The 20,403-nt window shown below is 41.0% G+C and overlaps 2 protein-coding genes across 3 annotated transcripts in view; one reads left to right on the forward strand and one right to left on the reverse strand.

Annotated features, from left to right (window-relative positions):
- Positions 1 to 20,403, forward strand: part of LOC137245334 (zinc finger HIT domain-containing protein 1) — a 216,615-nt gene that overhangs the window by 2,116 nt on the left and 194,096 nt on the right. The gene's annotated exons all lie outside the window — the stretch shown is intronic.
- Acox57D-d (acyl-Coenzyme A oxidase at 57D distal) lies at positions 897 to 19,156 on the reverse strand. The gene is made up of 8 exons (XM_067775826.1): positions 18,816 to 19,156; positions 13,868 to 14,024; positions 13,512 to 13,804; positions 13,033 to 13,438; positions 12,466 to 12,972; positions 12,298 to 12,403; positions 1,419 to 1,574; positions 897 to 1,349 (listed from the first exon to the last, which is right to left on the reverse strand). Exons 1-8 carry the CDS (start codon positions 18,955 to 18,957, stop codon positions 1,089 to 1,091), a joined length of 2,028 nt encoding a protein of 675 aa, XP_067631927.1. The 5' UTR covers positions 18,958 to 19,156; the 3' UTR covers positions 897 to 1,088.

Genomic DNA, 20,403 nt, shown 5'->3' on the forward strand with positions numbered 1-20,403 from the left:
TTAATACACTCCTCGTTGTTGTTGTTGTTGCGTCAAAGTCACTCCTCGTCAAATCTTGTTGTGGTACCATTGTTTCATCCCATCCAATAGCTCCGGCCAATCCATTGTCATCGAGATCGCATAACGGAGGACTAGTGAAATTAGCAGTCTAAAGCGGAGTTGTACCGCTGGGGGACTCTTCGTATGCAGGCCATACATCCATAGCCTATCACAGTATCCTACCTTACTCTTTTGAAAAAATTTGTTTCACCGCCGTGACAAAGGAGTTTACCCGTTCTGTGCAGATAATGGCTTTTTTGCGTTATTTCAGATCACAGTTAAGTTGTCAGTAAAATCACTATATAGATGTTGCGAAAAACGTATACTGTATATAAAGCGACCTGAACAAGTAAAACGCGTCTCATACTACCAAGAGACATCTTTAATGGTCCACCCATGTTAAACTGCAAGTTTCCTTGGACTCCCGTTAGAGGATATTGATGACAATTTGTGATCGGTCGCGCCTATTGGATGGAACGAAGCACTGCTACAACAAAATCAACAACAACATCATTATTATCAAATTGATGAGAGGATGTGACGCTTTATACAGACCTATAGATATAAGAAACGGATACAGATTATGTTCTGACACACACAATTTATGTCTTTCAAAGGAAGATTTATTTCTTGAATACGCGTTGCTTCTATTTCTTCCGCCGGGCTTATAATCTAACGCTCGTGCAGTATTGTAGGTCTGAAGTATCTAGCTTAAGATAATCCATCTGAAATCCTCTATCATACCGTAGGCGTCTGCTCTCTATTCCTTAAGAGGAATATATCTCCTAACCATTTTCAAGAAGGTCACACACCGGCAGATCTATTAATTCTCCCTCCTATCGAAACCAACTTTAGAAGTTATTCTCTGATCACTTGGTATTATTTATTTATTCATTTTTAATTTATATTTTATATATGTGATATGAATTTTGATTATACCAGTCGGTATATATGTATGTACATATGTATTTACAATTGCGGACACTGGTAATTCATAACACTATCCATCTTCGCGGACAAGAAATAGTTAAAAAAAACCATAATTACCCTTACAAGTTCGACTTCATAAAGGGTTTCAAATATTTCTCAAATGAATCTGGCACTGGTTTTTGATTTAATGGACTTTTTCTGGCCGCCTCAAACAAACGTTCATAAACATTACCATCATAGCAACCCAAAGTTGAGTTTAGGATACGATCATGGAAATCGAAGCCATCGCATATAGCCACGGCATCGGGACGCATTTTTTTCAAAGCAGCCTCAAGACGTTTTTGTAGTGACTGTAGATGAACGTCCAGTACAACACGGAACTAAAGAGAATAATATTAGTTTTTAAGATCATTTATGTGTTTATGTATGTACGCAAAATTTCAGCTTACCCTTTGAATATCGTTCATATGACGTAGCACTGTTTGCACCATATACAATTCCAAAATGTTATATAAAACTTGATTTAGCTCTTTCGAACGCTGCTTGGACTTAGGTCCGGCTATTTGTTCCAATATAACGGATGCGACAAATTGTCTACCATGGAGCTGTAGAGATGTAGAGAAAGAAGAAATAGTTTAAAAAAAAAATCAACGGTTAGACCAAGGATAAATGTACGTTTTCTCATGATATAGTTCACGAGACTTCTTGCAACTTTGTGGGTCTAAATTGTTTTATCAGCCTGTGCCTCCACCTGCTACATTACCCAAAGCTAGGGTTTATTGGTTTTATTGGTATCACTGAACACATGCTTTCCGTAGCATTTGAAAGTTGAGTTACCAATTTTTTGCTGAGAGCGCTTTGATGATGTCGATAATTAAACCTGCCATGACTTAACTGGGCGAACACAGTCATATCGGTCTGGGCAAATATCAACAACGTGAGTGAAGTGAGATGCAAAAGTATGGACTTCAATACCATCTGTGATTTGTTGTTGTTATATCGAAAAAGGTTGAAAATTTGCCTGCGAAAGCTATGAACCTATAGAGCTTTGTACTGCGTTTATTTCCCTTTGAATCCCACCATCTGTGTATTCGAAGCTATCCTTGTGAGACTGACTCAGAGCTTTTTCTCCTATCAGGGGCTGTCATTTCAATTGGATCCCATTTAGTTTGTCCCGTATAGCTCAAAAATTTACATGGTACAGACACAAATACATATACTGGTCCAATGCACTTCATACGTTGGTCGATGCCACTTTCCTAGATGCTTAGGTCATAGCAACAGAATCCTCCTGAAGGATGTTACTGTTGCACCGTCCTGCCAAGATACGCAGTCTACTACACCGGGTACACCAGCATGACTTTCTCATTCCCTTTTAACCTCTGAAAGATTACGGTGATAACTGATATTATGAAAAGGTATAACATATTCAGGTATCGTAACTATACAAAAGACTTAGCTTACCTACTTTCATCAACTTTAAGAAAGGAAAGTGGGATGACTACAAATCCTTTACAGACAATCGCTTTGCTGCCCTGCCTATACCGACTGATGCCTGCCAAGGGGAGCGTGCTTTCCGCGAGGTCATTGAATCCGACTCGGCTCGTTTTTTTCCCGCCGGAAGAATTTTGCAAATCCGGCCTCATTTTATGGTGGAGGCCGCAAAATTAGCGGGAGAACGTGACCTTATACGACAGCACGACCCATGCGAACCCCAAATAAGGGATATAAACCAAAGCATCAGATTGCTTGTGGATGAACACAAGCGGGCGAAATGGGAGGAGCATTTAAAGAATTGTAACCTCTTTGCCGGTGTGGGTAAGCCTTGGTCCACCGTAAATTCCCTATCGAATCCGTCGCCTTTGGCGATAAAGTGCTGCCGGATGCGGATTATATAATGCATTCTACGGTTGACAAAGTTAGACACCGGGCCAACAAATACGCACACAGGCATAAATACATCGCGTCCCCAATTACCATCACCGCCAAAGATGTTGAGGATGCCATCGTTCATGCTAAACCATCTAAAGCAGTGGGCCCAGACGACATAGCTATGCCGATGCTTAAAAACTTAGGCAAAGAGGGAATTGATTATCTAGCTCATGTCTTCACTCGTCCCTCTTCACCTTCGTCATCCCCGAAAAATGAAAAATGGCCAAGGTGGTTCCGCTACTAAAACCTAGGAAACCAGCTGACATACGAGATTCTTATCGTCCGATAGCGCTCCTATCTCCAGTAGCCAAACCACTTCAAGCCATTTTGCTTCCCTACATTAATGCTAATTTGCAACTAGCAAATCATCAGCATGGCTTCCAAAAATTACATAGCACTACCACCGCGCTAAATGCCATTAACACTCAGATAAATTGCGGATTAAATCAAAACCCGTTCCATAGGACAGTACTCGTTGCTTTAGACCTGTCAAAAGCTTTTGATACGGTCAACCATGGCACGTTACTGCAAGACCTGGAAGGGTCTCCCCTTCCAAGAAGAATTAAACCAGTGGTGCCACAGAGTGGTGTCCTATCCCCACTTTTGTTTGACTTCTACATGTCAAAGCTACCTTCACCACTAGAAGGAGTCACTATAGTTTCCTACGACGATGACTGCACAATGATGGTCACAGGCCCAGGCCCACGGATTGATGAGCTTTGTAACAAATCTCCTCGCCTCGCGAAAACTTACATTGTCACCGACCAAATCATCGGCGACCTTATTTATTTATTTATTTATTTGTATTTAATTAATTACAGTCTATGGTGTTTCAGGCCTTACAGACTATTTAACAGAATTTTAGCTTTGCTAATGATAAACTAAGGTAAGTACACACCACTAGTACTAAAATAAAATTACAGATTACACAGAACAAATATCACTGAGTATTGATTTAAAAGTGTGCTTATGCAAAGAAAAATCGATGGTTAAAGAATTTGAGAATAGATTAAATTCGGTCATGGCTCTAAACAAAGGTGCATTAGAGGCATAGAGGGTCCTGGCATTGTCAGTATGAAAAGTAACTCTGTTACGGAGCGGCCTGCTCGGGATACAAAAACGGATACTCGCGAGGAGGCAAGGTGCATCAACTGCTCCGCGAATAATGTCATAGACAAAAGTAAGAGAGATAATGGTTGTTCTACATTGAAGAGACTGTAGGCTAATAAGTGCACACCTGTCTTTATACGAGGGAATCGGATCAGAGAAATTGAACAAACGCAATGCGAAACGAACAAAAGTTTTTTGTACACATTCCAGCCTCTTATTCTGGCACTCGTGATAAGGCCTCCAAATAAAGCAAGCATATTCAAGCTTAGAGGGAGCAAGCGCAATGTACAATAATTTTAAAGTGTAGGGGTCTGTAAAATCAGAGCTAAAGCGTCGAATAAAGCCGAGCATTGAATATGCCCTAGCAATGGTAGAATTTAAGTGAGTAGTGAAGGAAAATTTTGAGTCGAATACTACCCCTAAGTCTTTTATCTCACTAAGGGTTGAAAGACGGGTGCCTCCAATAAAATAAGAGATGGGGAGATTATCGCGGACTTTGGAGAAGGTAACATGAAAGCATTTACCAACATTTAGCGGCAGATTATTGGTATTACACCACACAGCAACATTGTCGAGATAAGATTGGATCCTTTCCGCGTCAGTGGCATTCGAGATGGTTCCAAAAACCTTTAAATCATCAGCGTACAAGAGAAAGTTAGAGTGCTGAATGCAGTCCGAAATATCATTTATAAAGATAACAAAAAGTAGTGGCCCCAAAATACTACCTTGCGGCACGCCAGAGATGGCAATAAAAGTGTCAGAGTGAGTATTATCAACACAACTACGCTGTTGAAGATATGACCTTATCCAGGAAAGAAATGTTGAGTGGAAACCCAAAGAAAGCAATTTAGAAATTAGGGTTGAATGACTAACTTTATCAAACGCTTTTGAGAAATCAGTGTATACAGTATCGACTTGTAAACGATTATTAAACACGGATAGGCAATAGTCAGAAAAAATTGCTAAATTTGTCACAGTGGATCTACCGGACATGAAACCATGCTGACTGTTACTGATAAGAGGTTTTACCGCAAAATACATTTTTTGTTTCACAATATACTCAAAAAGTTTAGAAATAGTCGACAACTTTGCTATGGGTCTATAATTAGCGACGTTATTTTTATTACCGCTATTGAAAACAGGGCTAATGAAAGTTATCTTCCATGCATCGATAAATTCACCACACTCGAGAGATTGGATAAAAATAAGGAGTGGGATCGCCAATGCCAAACAATTTTTAAGAAGATAAGACGATAGGCCGTCAATATCGGTAAAGGTGGATGATTTTATGTTTTGGATTCCTTCCACAACATCTTTAAGGGATAAGGTCAAAGCGCAAATTTGATAGAAGGGTCAGCCTAAACGGGGACCTCTGGCCGGAATTCCGTTTACGCAACAAAGTTGGAGCGGAAAAATCTGCAAAGAGATTAGCCGCTTCAGCTGGTGAAGGGGCATGTTCAGTATTATAGAAAACTGATGCCGGAATACTAGAGCATAGCTTTTTAGATTTTACGTAATTCCAAAACGTCTTAGGATTTTCTTTAATACCAAGTTCAAAGTAACGAACAAAATTCCTGTGGAGTCTTTTGCTCAATAGTTTAAATTTTTTTAGAATAATGAAGGAATTTAGATCTATAGACCAAGGACTTAGTGAGTTTGAATTTTTTGAAGAATCTATTTCTCAAATTCTTTACCCGCTTCAGATTTCTAGTATACCACGGAATCTTGTAACGGCGCCCTTTTTTCCGAGGTATATTCTTAATACAAACTTGGTTAACAACAGTTTTAAAAATGTTGAAACAACCAGAAAGATCCTTTCCCAGAAAAAGAGACTCCCAGTCAATGGACGAAACTTCCAGAAAAATCATATCAAAGTTTCCGCGTTTAAATGAAAAGCTATGGGTATCGTCATATGGACGGATACCACAAAAGGTATAAAATTCCATGTCCAAGGTAAGCGGGATGTGATGCAAACTTGCGCAAGATAACGGGTCAAGACATTCACTAAGAGGACAGTTACATTATCATAACGAAGACAAGGTCCAGAGTTCTCGATAACTGATATGTGAGGCTGTTTTTCTGGGAAAGATTGACACTTAAGAAATTATCAATGAGGTATATCTCAGCAGTACTGCTTACATTTTTAGGGACTAAAGTGTAGCTATCGTTAGCATAGGAGCACTCAATATTGGGTAGATTGAAGTCACCAAGTATACAAAAGATACTACCATCATGATTACGAACAAGATCTATAACGTTGTCAACATGTGATTTGTAGAGATTCCATACTAGAAGGTGGAATGTATGAAACGCAAATGAACATTTCGGAACAGCCACGAACTGAGACACAAAGTTGATCCAAAAGTGAATCCACCTCGGATAACTCAACAAGCTATGATTAGAGATGACGAATAGCAATTAAAACCCCTCCACCCCTGGAGAGTCCAGTTTTTGAAAAATCACGATCCTTACGATAAACGTTGTACAAATTCATGTCTAAGTACTCGCCATCCAGAAATTTAGGATTGAGCCAGGTCTCGGTTAGAACAAAAATATCGTAGTCAGCATGCGAACTAATATTGACGAATGAGTTGATTTTAGTGCGCATAACGGAGACATTTTGGTAGTAGATTATTAGATGTTTCTGGCTACCGTCCAGGGAAGCAGTACCAATTCCAAAACAATCAGTAGGCGGTACAAAGGAATTTGGAATATATGAACTTTGAGCAGTTATATTATTATTGTAAGCGTTAGATGTCATTGATTTGGCGGTGCATGAATCGAAAGGGTCGAACATTAACACCGGAAGGCCATACATTGCGGTCTAAAAGGGATTCATAATAGGCAGTAGCAACACCAAGCTTAATGTTTACGCTCTGTAGACTATCCAGCGGGATACCATTTTTGATGAGCTTTCGGCATGAAAGATGTTTAGGATAAATGCCTGCATACTTGAAAACAAAATTGATAACACTGCCCTCAGATACAGTCGGCTTGAACGATGAAATGTGAAGCCACTTCGTATTAACTACGGCTTCCAGCTCAGTGCGCCCATTGCAGCCGTAAACAATGGTGCCCCTGTTGTTATGATGCACAGATATGAAAATACTGTTATTATTGACATTTATAGCAGGGCCAGCGGCGGCAGTGGGCTTGACATTAGAAACAGCAGAGTTTGCAGCAGCCGTAGAATCATCAACAGTATCAGCAGCACCAATCTCGGAAACAATTACAGTAGGAATAGCGGTAGTGGCATTACCAGCAGTATCCATAGTGTGGGTGCAAGAGAGCGCATTGCCGTTGTTATTAGTAGCAGGTTGAAGAGCAGAATTGGTGATGGTGAGCGAAGCTGCAGCAGCAGTGTTGGAATTATGATTATCAGCCACAGGCATGGGCGAAAAAGTAAAAAGATCAGAATTCGGAGACAAACGGCAGTCAGGAGCATTTTGGTAGTAGTTTGTATTTAAGGCACCAGCAGTAACAATCGATGACATAAGTGACCGGTTTTGTCATTGCAGTTACGAGTCTTCTTACTTTTTTTGCTCTTTTTCTCCTTTGCACTAACGCTAGCACTAACAGGAGCATTTCCTTTCTTGTTTTCCTTGTTTATATCAAATGGCACAAGCTCAGCAGCATCCGCATTGCTATTGTTATTGGACGATTGTAGAGCATTTAGCTGGTCACCCAAAGCTGCAATCTGCTTCGATAAAGCATCAAATTTATTGTCGAAAGCTTTTGAAACTAAATCAAAACCGAATTTAAGATTCAGAAGCATTTGCCGTCTTTCAGTGAGTTTTACAGCTCCGGCTCACGCTCAATTCTCACGGGAATGCTCTGGATCATTGAGAGACTTGAGAAGCAGATGTGAAATTTTCGCACACGTGAAATGTGATAGACAGATGTCGCCGCTGTTTTTCATTTAACTCATACGGCGAAAGGCTAAGCAGCGACATCTATTTTTGAAAAAGTAGGTATATTAAAGGACGCGTTGTCAACCTAAAAAGAAGTAATTAACAAATTATCTGGCTCACAAATTGAACCAGACTTCTATCTGGATTTATCTGGCTCAAATCGCTGTTGCTGCATTTACATGCAAAATTATTTATCTGGCTCAGAATTTTGCCACCGGATGATAGCTATTTGCCGTCTTTCAGTGAGTTTTATAGCTCCGGCTCACGCTCAATTCTCACGGGAATGCTCTGGATCATTGAGAGACTTGGAAGCAGATGTGAAATTTTCGCACACGTGAAGTGTGATAGGCAGATGTTGCCGCTGTTTTTCATTTAACTCATACGGCGAAAGGCTAAGCAGCGAAATCTATTTTTGAAAAAATTTATATATTAAAGGCCGCGTTGCCAACCTAAAAAGAAATAATTAACAAATTATCTGGCTCACAAATTGAACCAGACTTCTATCTGGATTTATCTGGCTCAAATCGTTGTTGTTGCATTTACATGCAAAATTATTTATCTGGCTCAGGATTTTGCCACCGCTATTGATTCCAGAATTGTAGCCGAGCATTGTAGGCATATCAACACACTGCTCACAAAGGTACAATAAATGACGATTAGCTTTAAGCATGTTTACATCTTATGTAGCAATGTTTACACAACACGATGGATGGAAAATTTTTTTCCACCAGCCATTGCACGGAATTGACGATGATAACGATTTAAGCATTTTATTGCATTTACCACAATAATCATACATTGCAGCAACACTCAGCAACGATAAAAATATGATAATATGAAAAATTTAGAAAAGGCAAAAACTTCGGAGCGAGACCAAACCCGGTACAACTTCTGGTCACCTTAATATTTTAGCTGGTTGGCAGCGCTATTATTATCTTTTGCTCCCCTTCAAAAAACGCGAGTACTCTATAAATAATGTAAGGAATACTCCTTTGGGAGTATAGGACTGCTCCAAATCTGATCTGTATTAGAGGATCATATGCCAAAGTACTAAAGAGGAATTGTGTCGGAAAGAATTATCGAAGTGAATTTAATTTAAAATGAAAGTAAATGAGGAGGGACAATACAACTTTTATATTTTATACTACGAATATTCTTATTTTATTTAGCATTTGCGTGAATAAAGAAACTAATATTTTTCTATACATACTATAGTATGTATACATAAAACCAGTGCGCGGTTGCATTTTATCAGAGTTGCCATAGTAAAATTTTATTATCAGTTATTTGCATGCGATATTTTACTTTTGGCAACTCTGTTCGATCGTCATCGTGTCGTGATCACTGTCGTTAAAAAACGAGCAATGATCGGCTGATGGTGGCCCGCAAACGCATTGCAAAGGAGTATTGTTAGAGTATTCCAACATGAAGAAAATGGAACACGTAATCCAACAATTTTTGCATGGTTATTGGAGTTTCGTGCTATTACACTTAAGGCGGTGGCACAATGACATTTTTCATATAGATGCGTTTAACACAAGCTTATGCATTCCAATAACATCGCCACAATCAACCAAGATGTTGCGTTTGTAAATATGAAGGAACTTCAGACTTGGCAATTGAAGTTTATTACGCCTTGCCCATTCACATACGAAATTTCGCGAAGCACTGTTGTAAACATATTTTGTGTCGTATTCGATTGTAATATTGCAGTTTTTAATTGTGAAAAATGTTAGAAAATTTACCAACCAGTGGGAAAAATAATTTCACTTGTAAAGTGTGCCAACACCCATAGCCAAAGCAAATGTCAAATTCTTCTTCTTATGATTTGCTTGGAACAAAATTGGGGAGTTGGCTACTTTTCAATATCAGATGGCGCTAGTGTCGCTCATTCTAGCATTCTCCATAAGAATACATGCAATCTACTCATAATGCATAACCATGTGTTAAACTCATCTATATGAAAAACTGCTTATGTGTCGGAGCTGTTACGCGTTATATATGTCGCACAAAAATTAGAATTTATGAAAATTTTTCAACAAGTCCCCCAAACTTCAGGCAAATTTCATTCACATTGGGTTACCGGGCACAAAATGTCGTCAGTGCATTGCTTTTCTATACTTGTTCTGAGATTAAATATTTAGATGCACATTCACAGCACTAGCACTGCGGCGTTGCCAACATCGACCTTATTGAACATCCACGTCGTGTTGTTGTTGTTGTAGCGATAAGGACACTCCCCGAAGGCTTTGGGGAGTGTTATCAAGTTGATGGTCCTTTGTCGGGTGCAGATCCGGTACGCTCCAGTACCAAGCACTACCATCTCGGGAACGATTTGTTATGACAAATGCGACCTTCTAGGCCATCCCGCCCTCCCAGCCTTAGATCCATGAGGAGTTCAGGGTCGCCAGAGACTCGGCTGTTAATGAAACAGGATTCACCACGGATAGGTGAGGTTAACAATTGGGTTTGGAGAAGCTATATATTGCGCTGGCAACCTGAAAAAGTTGCGCTACACAACCCCTTGAATCTGGTATTTTAGTCGCCTCTTACAACAACAACAGGCATACCTACGGCGGTTATATTTTAACCCCCTAATCCGCTGGAGGTGGGTTTAAGGAGTCATCTCCGTAAGCATTATGAAGAAATACGGCACCTGAGAACACAGCCGTATGAAGCAAAAAAACACAAGCATGTCCTCAGTGATATCCACAGGCAGGCGTCGGACCTCTATGCCAGGAATTGCCCGGCGAATCCAGGACTTAAAGGAAAATACCCAGAACTAGCAGAGGAGGAACGCACTCTGCCTAGGGAAACGCGCATCACTCTAGCTCAACTTCGATCTGGGTACTGTAACAGGCTAACTCTTATCTATACAGAATCAACCGCGACATACAAAATGTATGTCCTGCTTGCAATGTGTCCCCTCATGATATCAACCATCCCTTAATTGTAATGTGGAACCAACGCCTCTAACATCGCTCTAATTGTGGTCCACTCCTGTTGAAACAGCAAGTTTTCTTGTATCCCGTTAGAGGACATTGATGACAATTTGTGATTGGTCGCACCTATTGGATGCGGCGAAGCACTGCTACAACAACTTAGTTAACCTCTAATCCGATCTCCACACTTGGGATGGCTACATAACCCACAGGAAAGATCTCGACTCAGGGCGAATGGGACCTCAATATTTCCCGTAGGTCAAGAACTTAGAACGTCAAGGTATAACTATTCGGTCAGGCGATGTCGATTCCAGCTTCTCTAACCCAATTGTCAAATTCACCTACCCGTAGCGAATCCTGTTTATTTGATGCTCTGGCGACACTAAGTTTAAAGTGCTATTTTCCAGAACGACCCACCGCCTTTGTCTGGCGATTTCTGTCGGCAATTTGTAATGTATTCTTTGGTGACAAGGTTAGACGGCGAGCCATTAGACTGAGATACAAACATAAAAACAACGTTGTGCCTATTACCGTCGCGACCACAGGGATTTAGGAAAGCGAAGCTCATCAAGTTAGTGGGTAGTAAGGCATAACCATGTCGGCGCTGTGGAAGGAGATATTTCATGCATGTTTTTGATCTTCCCTGCCTCTAAAGGTGGATGTTGTTGTTGTTGTTGTAGCGATAAGGTTTCCCCCCGAAGGCTTTGGGGAGTGTTATCGATGTGATGGTCCTTTGCCAGATACAGATCCGGTGCGCTCCGGTAACTCAGCACCATTAAGGTGCTAGCCCGACCATCTCGGCAACGATTTATATGGCCACATTGAACCTTTAGGCCCTTCCTCCCTCCCCACCCAAAAGTTCCATGAGGAGCTTGGGGTCGCCAGAAAGAACGGGATTCGCCGCGGATAGGTGAGGTTGACAATTGGGTCTGGAGAAGCTATATATTGCGCTGGCAACCTGAAAGGGTTGAGCTACACAGTCCCTTGAATCTGGTATTTTAGTCGCCTCTTACGAGAGGCATACCTACCGCCGGTATATTCTAACTCCCTAATCCGCTGGGGAATCGCAAATTACAGGAGAAGCTGTAGGCCTGTCAAAAGTTTACGCTCAAAACTGCCAATGGATGTCTCCTTATTACACCCAAATATCATCTACGTAATAAGGGGGAGCGTTTTTTGTTTACTTTTCAGAACCATAAGCATTCCAACCGACAACTTATTGATGCAATCCCGCCTACCAGCCAAACCGAGGCATCTCCAAAAGCACCATGAAGAGATTTAGCATTCAAACACTTAGCTCATCAATCTTAAAGAGCGTGGAAATAAATTCTGCCTCTTCTACACCCGGTAAACGCCGTCCTCAGGGTTCATCCGGAGATGCGTGTACCGTTTGGCTTAACTTCGAAGCAAACACTCGATGCTGCAAAACTCACCTCTGCTGCCTGTGTTAGCTCGATGCCCGTATTATTGGCTGCTTCTTCCTCGGTTTGTCCTTCAGCAATACGTTTGCTCATATTTTCGAAAGCCAAGCGAGTTTTACTGAAAGAGGTATATACAAGTATTAGCAAAGCAACCTACCCCGATATAATACAAATACTCACTTCGCAGCCGCAAACTGGAGCAACTTCAGCAAATACTCCCAACTTTCATTCCACCTATTTAAACGATTTCTATCACTGGCTCCCTCAAAATATGCGACTATTGGTGATATTTTCTTGCCCTGTGTCAACTTCGCCCAAGCCTTCACTAGGTAGCGACCGACTTGTAAGAGCAACACAGTATTCTCACCCTCATAGGTGTATGCAGCGACGCAATTGCCATAAATGGTATGGAAATTTGTGGAAGTTAGAAAGCCATGACCGCCGCAGGATAAACGTAGACGTTCAACGCCAAACGAGCCATCAGTAGTAGATAGTACTTTCAATGCACATGAGAGGATATGCATATCCTGCATACGTGAATAGTCTCCGGCGGCAATCTCTTTCAGAGTTAGATCATAATTTTCCCATATATACTTCGAAGAGAGAGCTAGAGCTATGCCATTGGCGATTTCCGGGAAGAGTTTTTGTTGCTGTGTTACATGATCTATGATTTGCGGTTCGGGTTCGCTAGAATAGAATGCATACTTTTGATGAGAAGCTACATATATCGATCGCAATTCTACTTACTTAGGATTAATGGGGCTTTGACGTCTCACAGCTGAGTAGCGTGTCGCTATTGTGGCAGCTTGCAGTAAAGAGCCGGAACCAAGATCCGTAATTAAACAACGCGTATACACCATAGTCATATAATTGAGACGTGAAGCTGGACTTGCGACGAATGTACCATCTGGTTGAACTTTCGCATTACGCATAAGCATATCTACACGTGGTATGCGTACATTTTTGAAACCCAAGAAACCCTGATTTGTACCAGCCATTCCCAGTTTATGCCCGATCTCACCAATATCCACACCCGGCAAAGGCATGTAAGTCTCCAAGTCACGTAATTGAACAATAAACATTTGTATGCCATAGTGTTTGTTGTCAATGTAAAGTTGAGCAACCACCGCCGCATAGTTGGCTGTGTGACCCACTAAAAGACAAAGAGAGGAGAGCTTATATTAGCTAACCAAAAAATAATAATTTCAATCTATGTAGTTGCTCACATCCTCCGGGCCACCATTTGTAGGCCTGCAAATTTGGTGTGTTCAACACAAACTCATCAGTTTGGCGATCGTAATCTGCACGTGTTTGAATGCCGCGCACATTGGTTCCGTGTCCGACTTCAGTTTGTGCATATGTCCCGATTATATTACAATTTGCTGCGGGCTTGCCATACTTTTCAATTTGCTCTGGTGTGCCTTGGCCATAAATCACATCGACGAACATTGTGATGTGTGTTGAAAGAGGATGCTGTGCTGGCATCATTGCATATAAGGGATAGCTAAAGAGTAGTTTTCTACAAATGATAGAGGGTTCATATTGTTCTTGTTGTACTCAGTTTTCCAATTCATTTGCTTACGGCCAAATTTCATTTCCACCTGGATTTGTTACGTGTTGCAATTTACGCAACTTTGTTGCCGCTTCGGTGACATCTTTTACGGCCAAATGATAAACGTCCTCATGTGAAAGGTAATCGTGTAAATGACCATCTCTGAGGCCTTTGTAAAGGTAAGTTTCTGAAACGAGTTAAATGAGGATTATTATTGGTACTCTTGTGCCCGGGTTTTCAGAGTGAGTTTAAACTACAGTTAACTTTGACTAAATTCTAACCTTGCCATTTTTGATGTTTAGACTAAATTTTTCAGCGCAACTTTAAGCTGATGTTAATCCTAGCCTTAAACTCCCATAAAATTTTACTGCTCATTACAATGAAAAGGGCTAAAACAGCAACTTTAAACGATAGTCAACTTAAACTTGCACTGAAAACTTGGCCTTACAGACCTAAAGCTTAAGCTAAGACTTTCCATATGGCTTTTATCACTAAAAGTCTCGAGGATAATTGTAGTTGTGAGGGGAATCCTGTTACCAATATGAATAGATCATACACATATTTAGCAGGCGAGGCTTTGGCGACCAGAAGTTCCTCATGGAACTAGGGGGTGGAAGGCGGGATGGCCTAGAAGGTTTAATAATAATGTCATATTAATCGTTCCCGAGATGGTCGGGCTAGTACCTTAATAGTGCTTTGCTACCGGAACGTACCGAATCTCCCGACAAAGGACCATCAACATCGACAACACTCCCCAAAACTTCCCGGGAGTGTCTTTATCGTTAATACAATAACAACAACAACAACAACATAAACAAGGTTACACGAACCGGGTATATTAGGGGAACTTTGAAGCAACTTAGGGTAACGCGCTGAAGGCGGCAGCGGATATCTTAAAATACGCCATTTGTTTATCTGTCGGAGGCGATTTGTTTGATCTCTGGAGGCACTTAACGTGAACGAAACCATAAGATTGATATCGTGAGGGATTCAAGGAACTATGTAGCGCACCCCTTTCAAGGGATTACCAGCGCAACGTTTAGGTTCTCCAACCAAATCTTCAACCTCACCTACCCAGGGTGAATCAATTTAATTTAGCAGGCAGGGCTCTGGAGATCCCAAGCTCCACACGGAAGGAGGGGGTTAGATGACCTAGAATATTCTATGTGGTCATATAAAATCTTTCCAGCGATGGTCGGACTAACCGGATCAATATGCGGCAAACGACCATCAATATCGACAAAACTTCCCAAAACCTTAGGGGAGTCTCCTGATCGCTGTTGTGGTTGTTATTGTTCATCATCGAAATTCGCTAACGACAGTCCAAGGAAACTGGCTGCTTCAATAGGGTATAATCATTGCTTTTAGAAGCGTTAGTTGAACATTGAAGTTGAAATGATAATTGACGTCATGTAGGCCATCAGGACATATATTGCATATGCCGGAGGTGCTTCTGGATAGTTAAAACCAGTTACAGTATCCAGATAGAAGTGTGGATAAGATTGAAGACCTCTTTTTGATTTTTCAAAATAAGTGACTATGTGTTAATATGCCGAATCTATTCATAGAGAGAGGGTAGGCATGAGGTTTAAAAGGTGATTTTGTTAGTGCACAAACACATAATTTTCGCGACGGCAGCAATTATGATACATTCGACTTATTTTCATCCCCCAAACTCAAACAAAAACGGCATAAACCAAATTCTTGCAATTTCCGGGCGTCTAATGACAAGATCAGAGATGCTTATAGCAAACAGCTCGAATTTATTAGGTTTGACACTTGGGAGCGCCTTAGCCCTGTTTAGAGCGCCTCTACTTGGAATAATACAATTTAGCTTCAAACTTATAAAGTTACATATATTAAAAAAAAAATTACCAAATAGCTAGCGCTAAAAGAGCCATGAAAAGTTATGCTGGCTCTAGGTCAAAGTACAATGAGTTGTCGTGAGGGCGAATTAAGCTTTACCGATATTACAGTTGATAACAGAAGATATCACTAATAAAATAAAATAATTATAATCATATTATTGAATGTAAATCTTGTAGAGTATCATTAAATAAAGCTCTTTATTACTTAGAACACCGAAGAGATAGCGAGCTTACTCAGCACAAATGCTGACATATGTATGCATATAGGGAAAGACTTTAGCCATTAGATAATAAGCATATGAGCGCGCGAGCATTTTTAGCTCTACTAATACGATTAGCTTTTTATGCAGTCCTTGGCATCGTTGAAAGGGTTATAGGTCTTCCAGTTCCTTTTTCTATTGAATACTCAAAGCGCTATTCCATCTTCTCTCGGCATCTTCCGCTATTCATAGTTTCCCGCGGATGTCCTGATTCTTTGACGACAGCGAATACTCCGACTGTAAGCATTCACCACAGGATCCACATTTCACCCCTTCATCCAGACCAGAGATCCTCAGCGAACGCCCGAAATATCATCTCCAGCATCAGGTTAAAAAAATTGCACTATAGACATCCGCCTTGAATGCAGGTTCGCTATGGTTTCGAAAGGCTCGGAGAGGTGACGGGAAGGTGATGCGTATCGATTATTTTATCATGCTCTTTCATACGGGAGAAAATTTGTACGACATGCGAGATCTAAACCCTTTGAACTTAACTCTCTCAAGCTCCCTGACATTCTTGAATTTCGTGAGACTGTCCAAAGAGAGTTTTCGAAGAGACTTATCCCTGGACAGTCGCACGATATGTGCTCTAGCGTTTGCCCCAACCCTAGAGGTTTGCAGCTGTGACATGTGGTGTACAGTATCCGGTAAATACCGCAACTAAGTTTAATATATCCTTTTTATTCATCTTAAGAATATCTGAAGATCGTTTTTTGTTGTTTAATGACCACACGTCGTTAAAGAATCTGCAGTACAGCAATTGTTTCCATTTATTGTTGTTGTTTTAGCCACAAAAACCTCCCTCACTACGGCCATATCAAAAGCCGACCCCTGCTCCAGTGAGTAAATATGCCTATGTCTACTCGCCAAATTCATAACACACTCCCTACATTAACTAAGTAGACTTGGCTTATACCGGTTCTCTCCGTCGAGTATATAAGTAAGCTCACACTTTTGCTTTGAGTAAAGAGTATCGGATAGTATGTCGAAGATATGATATAGAAGTTATTACAATTTTGCAGGATAAGGTCCTTAAGTGCGATCTTTCACAGCGACATAACACCGAGCCGTGGCACATTGTATGACACGTTTAAAGCCTGATGTAGTTCTCGCCTTAGCCCTCACTTCCTGCGCAGAGTTTGAGCCCGTTTAACACTGTGCTCTGTGTTTAGCCTCCAATTCAGCTTAGGTGTCAGAAGCACTTCCAAGTATCCGGCACTATCAGAGAAACTTAGTAATCCTTGAACGTAAAGCTTTATCTCGGGACCATATATCCAAGTGGGTCGTAGCTTTTCATGCTTCTGGCTACGAACAGTGTTTGTGAACTATGCGCCGTATCAATAAGAAGACGGGAATTCGCGGAGAAATACAAAAACTCTTCTTTGATAATGACTTTATACTCAAAAATATTTAGAAAGTATGGACTATTGTGCGCCGATAGCTGCTCTCTGTGCAACCTTCACCCCAGTCATTCCCCTGAGCGAAAAATGGAGAAGGGGACTCATCTGTGGCAGGGGACCAGTGAAGTTGTTCACGGTTTGGACAAAACTAGATGGAAAGGTTGGTCGGGGATCTTTTGTGAAGAGCTAAATATAAGCCGCAAGTTTAAGTTGGCTGATCACTGCAGCTATGGTTAAGGAATTTAACATCTACTCCGATAGCCAAGTGGCTATCAAATTCTTGAGTTCAACTATAATGCGATCTAGGGTAGTTTGAGAGTGCCTGACCTCGCTTGCGATTACATTGAACTATTTTATGATTAAGATTATCCGGTTCGCGGATCCGGATATCCCGGCAATTGTCAATCAGATGGAGATGGCTGTAGGGATTTCGGGGTTCTGCTGACTACCTGTGGTCTGCTCCTGCATATATGGACCTCGATTCAGCTCAGTAAGCGTTGGGCGGACACCAACTACTGCAGGGTAGCCAGCTGTTGTTGTTGTTGTTGTTGTAGCGATTAGGTTACTCCCCGAAGGCTTTGGGGAGTGTTATCGATGTGATGGTCCTTTGTCGGATACAGATCCGATACGCTCCGGTAACACAGCACCATTAAGGTGCTGACCCGACCATCTCGGGAACGATTTATATGGCCACATTGAACGTTCAGGCCATCCCTCCCTCCCCACCCCCAAGTTCCATGAGGAGCTTGGGGTCGCCAGAGCCTCGTCTGTTAGTGAAACGGGATTCGCCGCTCGAAGGTGAGGTTGACAATTGGGTTGGAGAAGCTATATGTTGCGCTACACAACCCCTTGAATCCCAGGGTAGCCAGCTCCTAGCCGGAAGTAGGTGGCAAGATGTCTGTCGAAATGATTGGGTTCACAAAGGCTCATCTATCTATGGCCATTGGACACTGTCTAATGCGAATCCATGCGGTACATCGCAATACACTAGAAACCCCATCCATCTGCAAATGTATGGAGGATAATGACTTGGAACCATCGAGTCAGTTTATGTTTGACTGCCCACCTTTTGCCAGAAACAAGCGAGGATTTATCCAAGGTTGAGGTCGGTTTCATTCGAAACTATATGGTTGCTACGCAATGACGCGCTAAGTAGCTATAGCTTACGTTACGGTTATTTTATGTGGTATCACAACGGGCCTTCATATTGTCCAAGTGAGCTTCCCCTAACAGGGCAGCTGCCACCTAAAATAACCTAACCTCTCCATAATAACGTCACCGTTATTTTATGTGGTATCACAACGGACCTTCCTATTGTCCAAGTGAGCTTCCCCTAAGCTGCCCTACCACCTAAAATAACCTAACCTAACAATCTCCACCTAAAATAATTTCGCACAGTGTACCATTATTTGCTCTCCACTAGTTCTGGTCTCTTCGCATGATGACTTACCAATTTCACGTCTTTCCTTTAATTTATCTGCACCACCATGCCACCAACATTGAAACTCTTCAACCTGAAAACTGGCTGCTTTACGCTCCTTCTCCAGATCGGGATTGACGCGAGCTGGTATAAGACTTTTTTGTTCCGGCATTTTGTTTAAGGTTTCTTAATTTTTATTTTACTTTGATAGCAGGAGACTTTTAAATACTTATAGTATAGTACTTATATAGAGTTATATTTTATATATGTATGTATATAATAATTCACTTTTATTACTAAAATCACTTTTTTTCGCGGTACACTTAATTTCACTACCAACTCTTGGCCTACGCGTTAAACAACTGTCAACAAATTCAGATGTGCTGGAGCTTTTTAAAACAAATTTTCTCTTCGTGATCGTTCATAGATATGTATGTATGTATGTATATATGTATATGCGATCGCTTAATATTACTCTTTAAAAGTTTCATAAATAAACTGATGTAAGAACCGCTTGCTAAATTTTCGCTCTAAGCTTTCTTATCAACAGCCAGATATGTAAATGTGTATAAATGTATTGAGTGTGATATAAAGAGAATTGAGCCTCTTCAGTTGTTGTTATTCAAAATTATTCTATTTAATATATTTTCACTAACTTAGCTAAGAGTACCTGTTGTATATTTTTTTATATGAAATGAAAAAAATTTTAGGACATTTAGAGGGTTAGGATAGATGGAGAGGGCGTACCTGGGAACTTTCCAAACTTCCATTCTGTGGTATTTGGTCCATTATGCATGCCCTCCGTGAGTGTCGGATGGCGCATATTCTTCCAATACGATTTTAGTATTCTATAAACTATTTGGTTTCTCATTTGAACATAGATAGGAGCCAAATATCCACCTTTCTTACTAGATTATAGAAACAAAATGTGAGTCGTCTTGCTTGGCTAGTTGAGGATTTGTCTAGTATGAGGAAAGCTTGTTCATTTCCTATCCAAACATGGCCATACAGACCTTGCCCTAGCAACTAGCCACTACTATAGAGCTGTTTACTAAGTTTTAATGTAGCCATTTCAGAACTTTTCCTGGCCATCGCATCAGCAAATTGATTTCCTTCAATATTGCTATAATAGGGAGCCCAGTAAAGGGAGACATTGATCGACTGTAATGTCCTGGAGTTCTGCTCTCTAGCTGCTCCTAGACTCAGTAAGCCGGTAAACTGAATGACCTACAGCCGCTTCGAGCACAGTCCACACCCATTTTTGAACCGTCTATGTAGACTATAAAGTTGATGTCACCGCCTAGGCCCACTTCCCATTGCTCATTCGAAGTTACTTGGGCAGATTACGGAAGGAATCGGTAGATTATTATGGAAAGGACCAGAAAAATTAAGACTCCACGATCTAATATCTTCCAAATGGTCATCTGTTGTACCAATCTCCACCATATAACATAGCTCTTGATCACAGAGTGCGAAATAAAATTGCACTCTACTAGGCACAAGTTAAAACTATGGACTTTACTTTGTAATATGCAAGGTACGCACAGGCAAGGTGCGTTTGCCGGCTGCTCACGGAACAGACATCTGATAATTTATCAACCCCATTGATGATGTTTCC

This window comes from Eurosta solidaginis, chromosome 3 (assembly GCF_040869045.1).
Source record: "Eurosta solidaginis isolate ZX-2024a chromosome 3, ASM4086904v1, whole genome shotgun sequence".
Classification (NCBI taxonomy): domain Eukaryota; kingdom Metazoa; phylum Arthropoda; class Insecta; order Diptera; family Tephritidae; genus Eurosta; species Eurosta solidaginis.

Bases quoted from the DNA above. Each gene is read 5' to 3' on its own strand.
- Acox57D-d (XM_067775826.1), bottom strand. From the start codon at position 18,957: ATGCCGGAACAAAAAAGTCTTATACCAGCTCGCGTCAATCCCGATCTG. The intron at 13,439-13,511 runs GTGAGCAACTAC...TTTGTCTTTTAG, and splicing joins CAAATGGTGGCCCGGAGGAT to TGGGTCACACAGCCAACTAT. The intron at 12,404-12,465 runs GTGAGTATTTGT...TACCTCTTTCAG, and splicing joins CTCCAGTTTGCGGCTGCGAA to TAAAACTCGCTTGGCTTTCG.